We start from the raw sequence: 15,009 nt of genomic DNA on the forward strand, positions 1-15,009 counted from the left end.
TAATATTGCAATATGTTAGTTCACATGACCTTTCTATAACCCTAATCAGTGTGTCAGTTTTTTATTTTTATATTTACTGTAGGTCTACCAGTCACACGAAACAATAAATCCCTCAACTGAGTATATGCTAGACATAACAAACGATTCCAATTTGGACCATGTCAAAGGCAGGAAGGCATTCATGTTATGTCTTATGTTTCTTTGTTTTGTTTTTTCCATAAAACACTGACTGCTGAGACTCTTCCATCCAGACCGTTTTGTAAACAGTGTAGGATTTCTATTTCTTAAATTGGATTTCAGCCTTCTTTTGAGATTATAACTTATCAAACTGTATGAAGTGATCTCAAAGAGATTTTGGTCAAATTTGATCTCAGAGTGTACGATAATGTGTTTCCCATGTACGATTATATAATACAGATGCCTAATGCTTACAGGCGGTAAACCTGTATTTAAAGAAAATAAATTTATGTCATCATGCATTATTCAAAAAACAGAAACATTTGCCAATGTAAGCTTGGGGTGATAAATAATGTTTGTGTAGAAAAATGTATTTATGATGAAAAATGAAAAATGAATTTAGGAAAATTTGCTGTAGTCTAAAGGCACTGTCCAGATTATCCTGCTTAGTTATTTTAGCCAGCAGTCTTATTGAATATACTTAGCAGCTTTATGTGTAAATATTTTCATTTTATATCTCTTAAAAAAAACAAACAAAAAAAACCAAGGGTCTGAAGAGATCTTTTTTTTTTTTATTTTATTTTATAAAATGTTTTAAGTATGTCATAAATCTTCTTTGCTCATAAAGAATATTTTAGCTGTGCTGGGCGTATGCGGATTTTAAAATGTGAGGCAGCACATTTTAAGCTCATCTCGAGCTAATGTGTTCACTTACAGGTACAAAATATTTCTGACCATCAATGCACTGCCTTTTAAGACAAAGACTCATGACCTCAATGCAGGTTCCATGTATTTTAGACAGCTAAAATTTTAAGAAAGAGGTGAACAAATCCGGTCATGGATGGATGGAGTTACAGCACAGCTTGGGGATTTCCCTGGTGTTCCAGGTTTAATATGAATGTTTAAACAAAACAAAAAAAAAAAAATCATTACTGGGCTCCTGCCCAGACTCTGACTTGTGTTAAGCTGAGATATATATATATATATATATATATATATATATATATATATATATATATATATATTTTTTTTTTTTTTTTTTTTTTTATATATATATATATCATAACGCTGTCATGGTCTATAAGTTTAGCTGTTGCCATGCAGGCTTTTTAAAATTATAATATAACCCACCTTGCAGTAATTTTTTATATGCCAGAATTTCTTAGAGAAAAGAATGTCAGATGACAGTTTTGTAGATGTACCATGTGAATGAGAAAGGTTAGAGGATGACCCTGATCTATTTAAGCTAACAGAAAGGTCACACGCTTACAAAAGGGTCTGCGGCAAAAGTGTTTAGAGGAGTATTTCTGAGCATACGTTGAACTTTCGAGTGAATAGGTTAGAGCAGTACAACACAATAGTAGATAAGAACAGGAAGATAAGGTCATGTGTTGGAATCATATGGTAATTGGAATATTGATTTTTGCTGGTACAGCTTGACAGGTTGTGAGAAAGCAAGGTAAGAGAATGGTAGTTTTGGTTTCATCCTGTTCCATGTTGGTAGTGATATAAATAGCAGGCTCTAATGGTGGCAAATGATGATGCAGAAGATTTAGCTTTAACTAATTTGCTGTGGATATTTAAACCTGTGGAAATGTAAAGCTCTAATTAAAACTTGGTCACAGATGAAAACAGCACCAGGTAAAAATGACAAGGTTTTAAAATGCTCTCAATCTTCTGAAGTTTCCTTAGTTTATTTGTAGTGTTTCACACGTTTGCCCCTACCCTCAACAACGTGGAACAACTTACAGGAACGCTCAAAACATACCTTGCTTTTGGCATGTATACAGTACATATCTTGAATATAATGAGTGTAGCCATATTGGAAGTTGCTGATGCAGTTTTATATTACTATAATAATAATGATAAAAAATTAAAAAATATTACTAAAAATATAATATATCTTTTCTATTTCTGTTAAAATGACATTCCTTCTCTGGGGAGGAAGAAGGGGGTTTTAATCTCGAGTTTTTTAAATAGATTTTTTAATTAAATAAAATACATTATACTAACTAACTAACTAACTAACTAACTAACTAACTAACTAACTAACTAACTAACTAACTAACTTAATTAATTAACCAAACTATTCGCTTATGAAAAAAAGCTATTCTGAATTTAATAGCTTTTTATGTATTTTCTTTTACTCAGGCCTTGGCACCAAACACTGTTTAACTTTTAATTGGTTAATCTGAGGTATCATGTGTTGAGCATCGATTTGTTTTTATTCTGATTATGTATCCAGGTGCCAAAAGTGGAACCTGTCAAGATCAAATTCAGCTACATTCAGGAGACAACGTAAGCATTCATTATTTGCTCGATTGTAATAGCATTAGTTGTGGGGTTTAATTATCAATATATATAATATGAACGGTATTAAGCAAGTATTTTCATTTGTAAGCCAACAGCATCTGCTTAAATTTAGCCTCAGTGTGAAAAAACTTTCAAACAACTGCCATTTTGTGTGGTCTGAAGATTCAGTCAAACATTTTATGTATTGATAATAATGACATTCGCAAAAATAAAATGATTGATTTCTTACATGATCTTTTTCATCAATAATATCATTACTAATAGTATTAATAGTAATATTATTGTTTTTTTAGTTATTAAAAAACATCTGCATGAGAGCTAGCCACCTAGAACATCAGCCAAATAAATCGTGAAAAGGATTAACTGTTGTATGAACAGCAAGGCATAAAAAAAAAAGGTTCCACATCCATTGATTTTTACAGAATTACCTATTTTACAGCTGCAGTAGTGAGATGGGACAAGCAGGTAGATGAGAACACCATGCAGCATCTGGCTACAGAGCATTTAAAACATGAACAAGGCAGAAGAGATGGAGAACAGAACAGTCACTGAATGTGGCATGTGCATTGTATGCTTCAGTAAACAGCTAAAATGGAGAATGTAGTCCTGTCATATTTGATAGTCTATACCTACGATAGGGATAGATGTATTTTGTGTTACCCAACTGAAAACTGGTATAACAAACTCTTTAAATTGTCAATTTTGCTTGGAAAATATCAGCTGATATTTACTACATATTAATCTACTTTACTCTGATGCCATGAGGAAGAAACCAGGAGCCAGACTTGGAAAAGTAAATGCTTTAAACACTAGACTGTATTGTAATTCACATTAATTCATAGAGAACAATTTATGATTAAGTCGTCTGATTAATTTATGCATGGCTTGGTATAAGCAAGTACACAAGGCTTGTTATACTTAACAACGTCTCTGGGTTACGTATGTAACCCTAGTTCTCTGAGGGAACGTTTTGGGAACGCGCCCGAGTGTTCACACTCTAAGTCAAAAATTGTACGCTGGTCATCACCGGCGGGGTGACGTCACGACCAGAAAGTATAAAACGCATATCGTGTGAAGGCAGTGGCAGCTTCTGTAAGGGAAAAGGAAGAAGGTGTGGCATGGAGACGCAGCGTCGCTTTTCCTCAGGGAACTAGGGTTACATACGCAACCTAGAGACGTTCCCTTTTCAGGAATCGAGCGCTGAAGTGCTTTGGGAACGAGTGTCCAATCACGCCAGACTGACCAGTCCCTGCCTAGTGTGTGTCTGTCGAACACAGCTAGAGGAGGACTGGGGGGCCAGGAGTGGCACTGCGGTCTAGGTTATAGAACCGCACGCAGGTCAGCGGGGTGGACCAACCCGCAGCATTACATATGTCTTAGAGGGGTACTCCAGGGGACCAAAATTTTTAGGGCAGCCACACTCCGGGTGTGTAACATCGGGTCTCTGCCCAGAGATTGCCCAGCCACGGGGGTGTGATAAGCCGAAATGGCGGACGCATGGACTTTTAGGGTGGACGGAGCCAACCCCTTGGTGAACTGTCCCTGGAGGAAATCCAGCACTAAACCAACCAGGCAGTGGACTGGATCCAGCTGGTGGTGCTCACACCACGAGCAGAACAGACGCCACCTGGTGGCATACGACCTCCTAATGGAGGGAGCTCTGGAGTAAAAGAGAATGGTCTCTACCACCTCGGTGGAATTTCCCGAATTTCTCCCAAACCTGCTCCACCACATCGGGGTGGAGTCGCCATTCCCCGGGTCTCAACCCCTGCCTCGACATGGTGTCTGCTGCCTCATTCAACCGGCCCGGGATGTAAACTGCACTCAAAGAGAGCAGTTTCCCCTGGGCCCAAAGGAGGATCTGGTGCGCCAGCCTGCACAGGGGGTGCGAACGCAGACCTCCTCGATGGTTGATGTCGGGGACCACCGCAGTATTGTCCATACGGACCAACACATGGTGACCTCTGAGGTGTGAGAGGAAATGCTTCAGTGCTAGAAGCACGGCCAGCATCTCTAGGCAGTGCCAGTGTAGATGTGGCCCTTCCCACAGACCTCGGGTGAAACGACGAATCATGATCCTCAGAGGAAAAGAGGCAGAGCTAATGCTCTCATCGTAGGGGGAAGAAACCGCTGACCAGCATGCTTCCTGGCCTGTGAGCGAGTGCTGGACCAAGCAGGTGAGGTTGAAGAAAGGGATAAGCCCGTCTTGAAACCCTCTGCGAAGTCCATTTGCGAGCCCCAGGAACTGCCGTGCCGGAGCAATGGCATTGACATGCATCCGGCTCTCTCGAGAACCGACTAGCTTGCTCCGCTCCCAGGAATATCTTTTTTTTTTTTTTTTCTGCCGAACAATTGACAGACAATTGAACACATACACACAGAGCGCTTAGTTTGAACAAACAGAAGCTGCCGCTGCCTTTACTCGATATGCGGTTTATACTTTCTGGTCGTGACGTCACCCCGCCTGTGATGGCCAGTGTCCAATTTTTGACTAATTACACACATTATTTCAGAGAAATAATGTGTGTAAAAGCGTTTCGGCGCAGCTCGAGTTCCTGAAAGGGAACAAATTTTAAGAAATAATATTTGCAATGAAAGTCAGGATTAGGAAAGCCTAAATAAGTGAGTCTGGATTTGATAGGACACATTTCAAAGTAAACATCCTAAAATGCCAACAAAAACACTATATAGTCAAACGTTTCAATCACATGCACATGCATACATGTAGGCACATAATGGTATATACAATTTCCTCTTAAAAGAATTAAAAAACTTAAACATTTTACAGCATGACAATGTCCCTGTGAACAAAGTGTACATAATGACATGGTTTACAAAGAGTGGAAGGAAAGAACTCGGGTATCCTGCATAGAGCCCAGACCTCGACTCCAGTGAACTTCACTGAGATGAATTGGAATGCTTTCTATACCCCAGGCTTTCATTCATTCATTCATTTTCTCCCGCTTATCCGTAATTCGGGTCACGGGGGGAGCAGTCTAAGCATGGCCCCCGCCTCCGACTGCTGCCCAATCCTCATAGCACCGTCCCTTACGGTCCCTCCTGCAGGTGGTGAGCCCACTGGAAGTACCCCAGGCTTCAGTGACTCAATTTAAAGTAAGCTTGTATTGACTTAAGTGTTAATTAGAAGATTAACATAGCGTTACTGAAGCATTTGTTTGATGTTTTAGAACTGGTTCTAAAATAATATCTGGTTAATTTAGGCAGATTTGGCAACCCTTTTATTAATAATAGATCAAAGTGTTCACTTTTTTTGCTCACTGTGGAGGAGCTCTAGACTTAAGCCTGAGTGCTCGCTGCGGATTGAGTGCAGTCTGATCACATGTGACTGTTGTTTGCGTTAATGGCAGAGAATTTGGCACATCATGCTGAAAGGTCTCAGGGCGGCTCAGATTTCTGTTTAGTGATGTGTACATTAGCTTTGTGCTTCCGGTGTTGCATTCTGAGATTGTTTCAGCTGTACCAGTGTAGACTTTGGACCATTTGGACTTAGACTGCGATTGGGATCGTCTGAATGACTGTTAAACAGTCTGTTTCTTGAGTTGAGAAAAGTTTATCATAACTTATCATAAATTAAACAAAATATAACAAATTTGTATAGGAACAATATTCACTTAAAACATTGCATAATCTATTTGTGAATCGATTACCAAACAAGGTACTAAAGTGCAACCGCCGCTTATAACCAGTTTACTATTTTCAACAGTACCAGTCTAACTCTCTCAAAATCAGCTCAATGATCAAACAGCAATAATAAAATGGTTTTATCTGCCTGGTGAGAAGTGCATCCATGACCTCCAAACTCAATCTGTCACCCACATGTAAGCAACATAAAGGATTTTCCACCTCGGTAATTCTGTTCAATATTGCATCAGCCCAGTGTATGTCAGCATTCCCCCTTATCCCCATCCATCCTCTTACTTCACAATGAAGCCGACTTAACCCAAAGCACTGTTATCCTTCAAGAGATCAAAAAACTCAATTTTGTTGTAAATCAAATATTATTTAGTAAATATAAATGCAGCATTAACAAATCACAATGTTAATCCACTGTATTACAGTAATGGCTACTTAGAGGTCAAGTGAAGGTAAGAATAACAAACACTTTTGGTTGCAAGTACTGTGTGTAGTCTTAACCTGGCTTTTTTTAAACTGCACATTTATCATCATTATTATTTATCATGATAACTGACTAGAATAGAAAAATAGCGCATCAATTTTTATATGAAAATGGCAGTTTTGACTAAACAAAAGCAAATTCATTTACAATACTATGCAATAGTTTTTGGCAGGTGTGGAAAAAAAAATGCTGTTAAGTAATAGGGGCGTGTCTAAAGGGGTGGCACAGGGTGGCACCGGCCCCCCATAAAATATAATTTTTATATATTACATATATAAATAGAAATCGTTATGTTACGTTTTTTTGCTGTTGCTTCAAAGATTAAGGGCACAATCACTTTGCCAAATAGTCTTGTGGTAAACACTAAAATGTGTGGTTTTAATAATCTTAGCATTCTGACAATTGGAATTTTAAGATGTAGAATAGTAAATACCTGTTTCTATTGGTAGCCTTATATTTTTTATTTTCGTTTGCAATGTCCAAAAACAGCTTCAAAATTAAATGTTTTTGTCTTTAATCAGATGAAAATATGGTTAATAATTATACTATTTGTGTATTATTGATGATATTGATGAGGTTTGTTAATTTTTAAACTGATTTTTGTGGAAAAAAATGGAAAGGGGACAAAGTCAGGCACAGCAGCAATACATTCAAAGATAGGTAGATGCAGTACAGTGCAGTTGAGAACAATTATTTTCTGTTCAATGGGTTTTATTTATAATATGAGAGATGTGTTAATACAGGCACTTGTGCAGTGGCATTTTTATGACATCCCACTTGTGTTGGGGCACATGACATTTCCCATGGGCCCTCCCTGACTGGTTCTTTTACCACCCCATAAAAAATTTCTAGAATCCCTCCTGTAAAGTAAGCATGCTTTCAAAAATACAAGTGTTAATATTCTATTTTTTATCAATCAACAAAATAGAAAGTAAATGAAAAGAAAAGAAATCCACTCTTTGCCAAACAGCATACATTTTTCTAGGTAAACTGTTACCCAGTTTTGAAGGAACTTAGCAGGTAGGTTGTTCAATCTTGGCAATGGAACATTTTAGAGAGCTAACCACAAATCATCTGTGGATGTAAAATGCCTCAAAACCTCGAGTCTCTTCATTTAATCCCAGACAGAATTGATGTTGAGATCAGGGCTCTGTTGGGGCCAAAACATCACTTTCAAGACTCCTTGTTCTTCTCTATGCTAAAGCTAGTTCATAATGACATTGTATGTTTGGGGTTGTTGTCCTGCTGCAGAATAATTTTGAGGCCAATTAGATACTTCCCTGATAGTATTACATGATAAGCATCTGCCTGTATTTGTCAGCATTGAGGACACTATTAATCCTGACCAAATCTCAACTTCTTTGCACCATCCTTTACTGTTACCGGTAGAGACTCAATACTGTACCACTCTCCAGCCCTTTGGCAAACAAACTGCCACTGCTACAGCCAAATATGTCAAATTGTAATATCAGACCAGAGCACCACCTAAAATTTTCCTGCACCTCAGATTCTGTTTTCATGCATAGTTCAGTTGTTTAGTCTAGTTTACATGTCAAAGGTATTGCTTTTCGGCCCCAATCCTTCCACGAAAGACCACTTGTGGCAAAACTTCTTCAGATAGAAGATTGGTGTATCTTAGTCTCAATGGTTTCTGCTAGCTCTTTGCAGATGCTAATGCTTGATGGTTTGCATTTAAATCTTTACCTGGGAGGGGCCTTGTTGATGCAATATAACTATTTTATGTCTGGTTGTTGCATCTCATCCTTAGTAGCAAATTCAACCATTCTTACTGTACAGCATTTCTTCTACTTAAACCATCTTTAAATGCCGATAAGGATTCCCACAAAGGAAATGGCACAACAAATCGATGACACATTAAAAACAAGCTAGCGACACAGTTGAAGTTGGTGCATGCTAATCAGTGGCGCTATGCTAATGTGGGTGCTTGTTTGTCTGACCCCCTGGAAGAGGCTGCATACTAATAGTACAAGTTCTGCATTGTACTGCGAGAGACTAGCTTGGCCTAAAAGCCCTCATTACTTCAGTCAGCCTTGGCTGTCGAGTCTATGAGGAAGATGAGCCAAACTAGCGGTGAGAGCAGCATGCGTGGCTAATTGGAGCTTTACTGCTCTGAACACATCGACCCGTAACAGATGACATTTGAACAACGTGTTGATTTGCTTCACCTGGAAGTGCACAGCATGGCAGAGCGGCCTGACAGCTTTATACAATCCCCAAACGAAAGCCGCTAAATGCTTGTTGCGGCACTATAATCATCTCATTCCAGGAATTTTGCGCTTTAACATTGTAAAAGTGTAAGACTTTCTGCAAGTTTGGGAAAATCTAACCTATACTTACACTATCAGAATCCAATCAGAATGATGTTATACACAGCGCTCACTACTCCATTTATTATAGTTTTAGCTAACTGGTAAGCTATACTAACAAAAAGAATGTGTGCCAAAACTTGAAAACCTGTATTTTTATAATCATTACTATATAAATCAGCTACTTTATTTATGTACACATATTTGAAACATCAATTTCTCTTCATTTCCTTTAAATATTACTAAGCACATAACCATAAAGATTAAGAATCCAGCAAACCTTTGCAGCATCAAATGGTTTAAGATTATCAGATTGTGTTTGACATATAATCATTAGCTCACAGCAACTAAAGATGGACATCAGACATAATCTTTGCTCAGAGTTCAGTAAACTGTCCCTCACTTCACAGAAAAAAAAGTAATCTACTTGCAACCATGTGGCAAATATTAAGCGCATGTATTCATCACATCTCGCCTCAGAACCATGGCAGGTTTATCTCCTGTATATTCATGCACCAGGAGTGGGAGGATTGGGGAGAAAAAGATGTATGTAAGCATCCACAGCAGTAAGCAGAAAAATAAGACCTCAATTGCTGGAAACGTCAAAATGACAAACTGGGAAGTTTCAAGGTGTCCGGTTGCTGATTTCATGAAAGTTGCTTGTAGCTTCTATAGGGGAGTTTCATTAGCGAAACTAACTTGCAAATTGCACAGGCTACCAGTCAGAAAATAACCTAGAAGCGGCTACAAGTGAAATCATTTAATCCGTCTAATTTACAGTTTATGTACTAAAGCAAAAAACTAATTTGACTAATTAATAAAACTTTGGTTGTTTTGTTTCTCAGTAAGGACAGATTACTCTTGTCGATCACAGTATTTAATTAGGAGAACAACAATGTGAGCAAGAAGACTGCAGTCTGGACAACAGGGATGTAAATAAATACAAGCACATTATTCAAACTGAACAGAGAGTCAGCTTCATTTATCAATTTGTTTAAAAATGCTGGTGTAATATTTTAGCCTCATTGAAATACATATGAGCTAAAAACAAAAATAGTATGATATGAAAACAGATGACAACAATATTTAACAGCTTTAATTGTCTCAGCAAATATCAGTCATGAGCCTTCGACATGCGGACGTTTTTTAACCTCTCATGCACCCTTTTGCATGCAGTTTTAGAAAGGGCGAAGAGATCGTATCAAAACTGATCTATTCAGGAAGAAGCCCAATGATGGTATGCAGAACACTAGGGTATATACAGCATATTGTAGGTTGAATCAGACCAGATTGTTTAATATCCTTATCTGAAACATGCCAGTGGCAGGAACATTTTCAAGCACTGACAAAACTGCACAAAATATTTTTTTTATTCGAATTAGAGCTGGTTCTAAAGTGCTGCACGGCATTAAAAGAAGACAGCGTGGCAAATAGGAGCGATTTCTAAATCAGCTTTCTTGCTGTGGAAAAAAAATTATAATAAAAAACCCTCTAAATATCCATTTCCACCTAAGCAGAATGCGTTAAATCTTCCCATTGGGTTAATGCCAGCTGAGCCATTGCACAGACAAGCCCATTCTGCCTAAAACTATTCATTCCTGAATTTGTGTAATTATTTATCGTTTGATCAGATTTAAAATTTTTCAATGAACACTAAAACATCATAGTTTTCTGTATTTTATCCACGTACACTACAATAGAAATAAATCAGCTGTTTGTACTTGCCAGCGCTTCACTTTTTCCACATTTTGTTACGTTACAGCATTATTCTAAAATAGATTAAATTCGTTATTTTCCTCAATATTTTACAAACAATACCCAAAATGACATGACAGACGTGTGTTTGGAATCTTTGCAAATGTATTTAAAAAAAAAAAAGAAATTACATGTACATAAGTATTCACAGCTCAATACTTTGTTGAAGCACCTTTGGCACCATTTACAGCCTCAAGTCTTTTTGAGGATGATGCTACAAGCTTAGCACACCTATTTTTGAGCATATTCTCCCATTCTTCTTTGCAGAACCTCTCAAGCTTTCCCAGATCTGTGATTTGATACAATCCTATCTCGGGGGTCTACAGACAATGGACTTCATGGCTGAGTTTGTGCTCTGATGTGTGTCTTTCCGAATCATGTTTAATTAACTGAATTTACCACAGGTGGACTCCAATCAAGTTGTAGAAACATCTCAAGGATGATCAGTGGAAACGGGATGCACCTGAGCTCAATTTTGAGTGGCAATTAAGTGGCAATTCTGTGAATACTTATGTATGTGATTTTTTTCATTTCTTATTTTTAAGAAATTTGCAAAGATTTCAAACTTTTATGTTGTCATTATGGAGTATTGTCTGTAGAATATTTTAGGTAAATAATGAATTTAATCCATTTTGAAATTATGCTGTAATATAACAAAATTAGTTAATAATTTAACAAATTACAGTCCGTAATTTAGCAAAACAGAGCAGTTTATAGTTCAATACTGTATAAGTATATATGTATGTGGCATTGGACCTGCAGATGAGTGCCAGTTCATGAGTGGAGGCTGCTATGTTTTCCTGCTGGCCAAAACTGAAAGTTTATAAAAGTCGAACGATATTAACTCTGGCACCATCTGTAATTGTAGAATTTGATATTATATGATATATGAGGAGTTTTACGGCGGTATGAATTTCTAACACGTTTATAGGATTGATTGATGAATGGTTTCATTTATTTATTTATTCATTCATCCTTAGTTATTTTCCTAGTCAGGGTTGTAGTGGTTTAGAGAATTCGACTCACAAGCTGAGACCTCAGTGATGTAGCATTGGGTAAATTCTAGTGCTGACAATTCAAACTAAGCTACATCCGCCACAGCGGATCATAGGTCTCCATACCCCCATGATCCGCTGTGGCGACCCCAATGGGAGAAGCCGAAAGAAGAAGAAGAAGAACTACAAAAAAAACATTCATGTTTAAACCTCAGCCATTTCAAGATCAAATACAAGCCTATAAACGTAAATCGCATCCAGATAGATCCAACTATATATGTACACCCCTACTAAACAACACACAACACGCTCTGGCATTTTCCCACCATTTCTGGTCTATTAAATGCCACTTTAAAAGCTGTGATATCATCATCTATAACCGGTCTATATAATAACATTTAACAGAAAACGATTTATTTTGTTAGCCATATAATTGAATCCTAGTATAAATGGTTATATGAGCTTTCAGGTCTTCCAGAGGAATAATAAAGAGTGACTCCATGCCTGTGCATTACATCACACAAGTCTTTTTACTTCAAGTTTCTCTTTTTGCTATTCGATCACTCAATTAGGGTACTGCTTCCAACTGAAGTCATTTTAATATAACTTCATCACTCATAGGGGCCACGGTTACACAACTAATGATACATGCTGCTTTTCTGGATGTTTAAAAATACAAATATGCAACATATTTATTTTGTTTTTGTGTAAGTAAAAGTAGGAGCCAGAATGCAAAATGCCAAGAACGAAGGTTCCCTGTTCCTTTATTTAAATCAATAAAAGCCATTTAGCAGGCTACTTCTCCAACATCTGTTGCTTGCTTTATTTGCCAAAAGAATAGAATTGATTACCCCTGGTGTCAAATATATTAAACATTTAATCCAATAAAGTACCCATAATGCATTCAAGAAAAGTGCACCCTGCCCTTTGAGAAAACAATATTGTGAATATCATATGCACACAATTTACCTTAGAGCTATCATCCATATTCATAGACTTTTATTATAAAAGCTACACTGGCAGATTCAAATCAATTCAAGTTCTTTTTTCCGTTAATGTGGTTCCTTGTCTAATCTATGGAACGACCGTAACTTAAACCTCATAATTTCTTCATTCCAGATGTGGTACGATCAAGACAACAATATCTTAAATTAGCGTGCATTCCATTTGCTTGTTTTGTGATGCCTGCACATTGTATTTACTTACCACCTAAATGCTTTTGATTATTTTAATTGTTGACTCATGCAAATACAGAAACTCTAATTTGTGTGTTAAATAAATAAATCAATAAATAAATAAAAGTAAAAAAATTAATAACTGAACACTTATGTATTAATCACACTTATGCTCTTGTTGAACATCCCATTCGAGATTCAGTCCACCTTTCCTTTTATTATAATCTCTACTCTTCAGGGAACAATTTTCACTAGATTTTAGAGTGTATCATGGGGATTTGTGCTTATTCATCTACAAGAGCATTAGTGGGGTCAGCTACTGATGTCAGGCAAGAAGGCCTTGGGGGACAGTTCATCATTCACTCAAGGTCTCACTTCCAACTCAAGCCTTTTCAATACATTTGACTCCATTAGTCATAGGACCCACAGTTCCACAACTTACTGACACAGGCTGATTTTCTGTATACTGATTCCATGAATGTAGATTTCCTGTTCCGTTATTCAAATGAGGAGTTGAGGTCAGGGCTCACTCTAGTTAATTCACGTTAGCCACTGAGTTCGCTTTCTTACACAGTAGCATTTTTCTATGCTGGAACAGGTTTGGGCTTTCAGTTCCAGTGAAGGAAAATTGTAAATCGACAGCATTAAAGGCGTTCTGTACAATTGTTTCAACCATGTGACAACAATTTGGTGACGGCCCACATATGGGTGTTATGCGACGGCATCTATATCCGTTCAGCTTTCTAGTGTATTCATTTGTTTTGCTGTCAGACTGGATGAAAAATTCTAACCCCAGTTTAACTACATGCGATCCTTGAAAGTCCTTTGATTAAAATCCAAAGTGTCCAAACTGTCCGCCTGTTTCTGTAGCAACATGTGAAAAAATAGAGGCAAGAAATCAATATTTGACACTTATTTATAGATTAACTTGTTTCTTTGCTGCAACAGGCACAAGCGCAGAACAGTTGTGTAGCTCAGGACAACCGACTGTCGCTCTTGCCTTACTTGCTAACATGAATCGCTAATGCTGGTTTCTCAAATTACAACATGAAGAAGGTCAGAGAGGCCATGCAAGCACTTGTTTCCTCCCTTGCCATTTCATGATTGGACTACGAAAACTAACTCCTAGCATATTTGCAATCCAACCCTTGCAACTCACCCCTGATGAAGCTGCCAGACTTGTTATCAATCTCTTCAAGTAATCCTAGGTTATAAAAATCGACGCATTCCCTGTTTATCTGTAGCTGCCCACATCTGTTTTAAACAAATGATGCTTGACTTTTAAGCCAAAAAAATTGACATTGGAATTAAATTCTTGTGGCGGTCTGAAAAGCTATGTCTTTAACAAATACTACCTCTTCACAAAGCATGTGCTGAATTAACACTCATGAGTGAAGTTGCAGACAATATATATATTTTTTTAAAGCCAGAGATCCAACAGTAGATTATAATGTACTGACCACTCATCAGAAGTAAGTGACAATGTCTTTCCCATTAAATAATGCCATTGCAAAAGTAGGTAGCATTTTCCTCTAACAAAATGAAAGCAAACAAGCTAATAAATAAATAAATAAATAAATAAATAAATAAATAAATAAATAAATAAATAAATAAATAAATAAATAAATAAATAAATACAACTATCAGTTATTACTTCAAGCATTTTAGATAGACAGCTAGGATTCTCTTTTCGTTCCATACCTTTACAAACACTCATGGTTTTAAGGATTCTCCAGAAGCATTTCTGACACAACATGAATGAGGCATATGAGCCATGTTGGTAACTTCTTGCTTAACAGTTCCAATGCTAAGAAATCAAGCTTAAACTTTTTCAAGTCTAATTTGTCTAATCAAAAATCAAAAATACATTTTCCTCAAGATATTGTTGAGTCTGTCTGTCAAGTGCAGGCCTGAATGTTCTCTGAACCAAAGGTTTTACCTGTACTCCTCCTGAGTAAAGATGGGAATGGCAGAAGGCTGCAGGACAGTAATTTCCACCAAGGTCTTATTGGACTTCACCGGCTCCCCATCATCATAAGCAATGATCGCCAGCTTCACGGTAAATAAAAATAAATACAAAAGGACAACATCATTTTTCTGAGGCAGGAGATGGGATGCAGCTGCACAAA

General features: G+C 37.3%; 1 protein-coding gene across 1 annotated transcript in view; it reads right to left on the bottom strand.

Moving 5' to 3' along the window:
* The window catches only part of pcdh15b (protocadherin-related 15b), a 226,217-nt gene that overhangs the window by 40,394 nt on the left and 170,814 nt on the right, over positions 1 to 15,009 (bottom strand). Inside the window, exon 24 of the mRNA XM_083556764.1 lies at positions 14,820 to 14,932. Within this exon, the coding sequence (XP_083412890.1) occupies positions 14,820 to 14,932 (113 nt within the window). The remainder of the gene's footprint in view (positions 1 to 14,819; positions 14,933 to 15,009) is intronic.

The sequence above is a fragment of the Silurus aristotelis genome (genome assembly GCF_946808225.1).
Source record: "Silurus aristotelis genome assembly, chromosome: 12".
In the NCBI taxonomy this organism is placed as follows: Eukaryota; Metazoa; Chordata; class Actinopteri; order Siluriformes; family Siluridae; genus Silurus; species Silurus aristotelis.